We start from the raw sequence: 1713 nt of genomic DNA on the forward strand, positions 1-1713 counted from the left end.
GGGGGGGGGGGAGGGAGAACCATATAGACAGAGAGGCAGATAGCTAAATAATAACCTCGAAACTAAGAGAGAAGCATGGAACCACAACAGACGTTTGATTAGTATCTAAACATAATACTCGTACAGACAACCCAAAAAAATTAACACAGAAAACCCTACCCCTTCCAAGACCAAAAAAACACCAAGCTATATCACAGAATAACTCCGAGGTCTTACCGTGGCCCATGTGGGAGGAGTGAGGACAGTGAGGAGCGTGGTAAGAGTGGTCGTCCCCGCGGCGTTGGTGGCGAGACAGGTGTAGTTCCCGGCATCGGCTCCACGCGCCCTCGTTATGCTCACCTGCCGCCCGTGGTTGTCTACGCTCACGCCCGAATGCAGGGCTGATAGAGCGTGGCCGTCCTGGGGAGTGATGCAAGGAAAATGGGTGTAGAAGGAGTAAAGTCTGTTTTGTTTTGTGTTCGAGTGATTCGAGTCGTTAACTTTATATATCACTTTTAAGGTGTAAAATGTATGCATATAACGGTCGATAACAAAGGCTTTTGCGCCTAGATAAGGTTAAAATGATAAACCTCTTTTCTTCTGAACTTAATGTTCAGCTTTTAGAACCTATAACGGGCAAACTCGGGACAAGATCCCATGAACAAGACACATAACTGAAAGAAACACAGACCCAGTACCTATAACACACTCGCACTTAGCACGAAGAATGGGATCGAATCCCCTCCCCCCCCCCCTAAATAAATCAAATAAGAAAGAAGGGAACTCAGCTGACGAAACAAAAGAGAATCGAGCCCCCTCCGCGATACCTTCAGCCACGTGATGGTGGGCGGGGGGTCGGCGACGATGAAGCACGTGATGGTCACTGGACGATTGAGAACCACAGATTTCTCCACGACAGGTTGGTCCAGATCCAGCAATTTAGGAGCCACTGAGGAAGAAAAGGTTAACGTGTTATGATGACCTTTTCCTTCCCTTTGTTGTTTTTCGTTCTTTCTTACTTCACTGATTCGTTTGTATGACGTAATAACTTTATTTCCCAATTCCTTGGTGTCGTTCTTGTTTACTCGTTTATTTGCATGAAATTATAACTTCGCTTCCTATTTTCTTGTATTTGTTAATCTTTTATTGTTATTTGTATAAAATCATAATCTAATTTCCTATTTCCTTATGGTAGCTACCTTTATTTTTAATTTACTTACCACATATCCATGAATACACCGCCAAACCACAAGTATTTCTCCATTCAAAATAGCCCTTCCAAGCTGTGAAAATAACCAATCATCATAACTTCACATAACTAAAAAAAAAAGGGTAAACAGCCGTACCCATGACGCTCAGAGTGAAGTCCTGCTCGATGGTTCCTGCTTCGTTGGTCGCCAGGCAGGTGTACCGCCCATCGTCTTCCTTGGTCACGTTTTGGAGGGTCAGGCGCCGAGGGTCCCTGTGAAGCCGCAGGTCAAAGGATGTCATGCAAGTGTCATGCGGGAGAAGTTTTAAAGTGGAATAAACGGCTTGTTATGAATAATAATTATGGATATGTGTATAATGTAAGAAATGTAACTTCACTCTTACCCATATCGTGTTCAACAAACACCAAAACAAACTCAAATAAGGAAGGAGAAAACTGTACATTTATATACCTCACAATACCCCAACCACAATATAAAAATGACCCCCTTAAAAAAACAGGAAAAAAATTACCCCACCCCTCAC

General features: G+C 43.4%; 1 protein-coding gene across 1 annotated transcript in view; it reads right to left on the reverse strand.

Annotated features, from left to right (window-relative positions):
* LOC119594538 (hemicentin-1-like) overlaps positions 1-1713 on the reverse strand; it is a gene marked incomplete in the record, with an annotated part of 42784 nt that overhangs the window by 37177 nt on the left and 3894 nt on the right. Inside the window, 3 exon segments of the mRNA XM_037943570.1 lie at positions 217-399; positions 807-928; positions 1326-1441. Coding sequence (XP_037799498.1) covers positions 217-399; positions 807-928; positions 1326-1441 — 421 coding nt within the window.

This window comes from Penaeus monodon, chromosome 34 (genome assembly GCF_015228065.2).
Source record: "Penaeus monodon isolate SGIC_2016 chromosome 34, NSTDA_Pmon_1, whole genome shotgun sequence".
Classification (NCBI taxonomy): Eukaryota; Metazoa; Arthropoda; class Malacostraca; order Decapoda; family Penaeidae; genus Penaeus; species Penaeus monodon.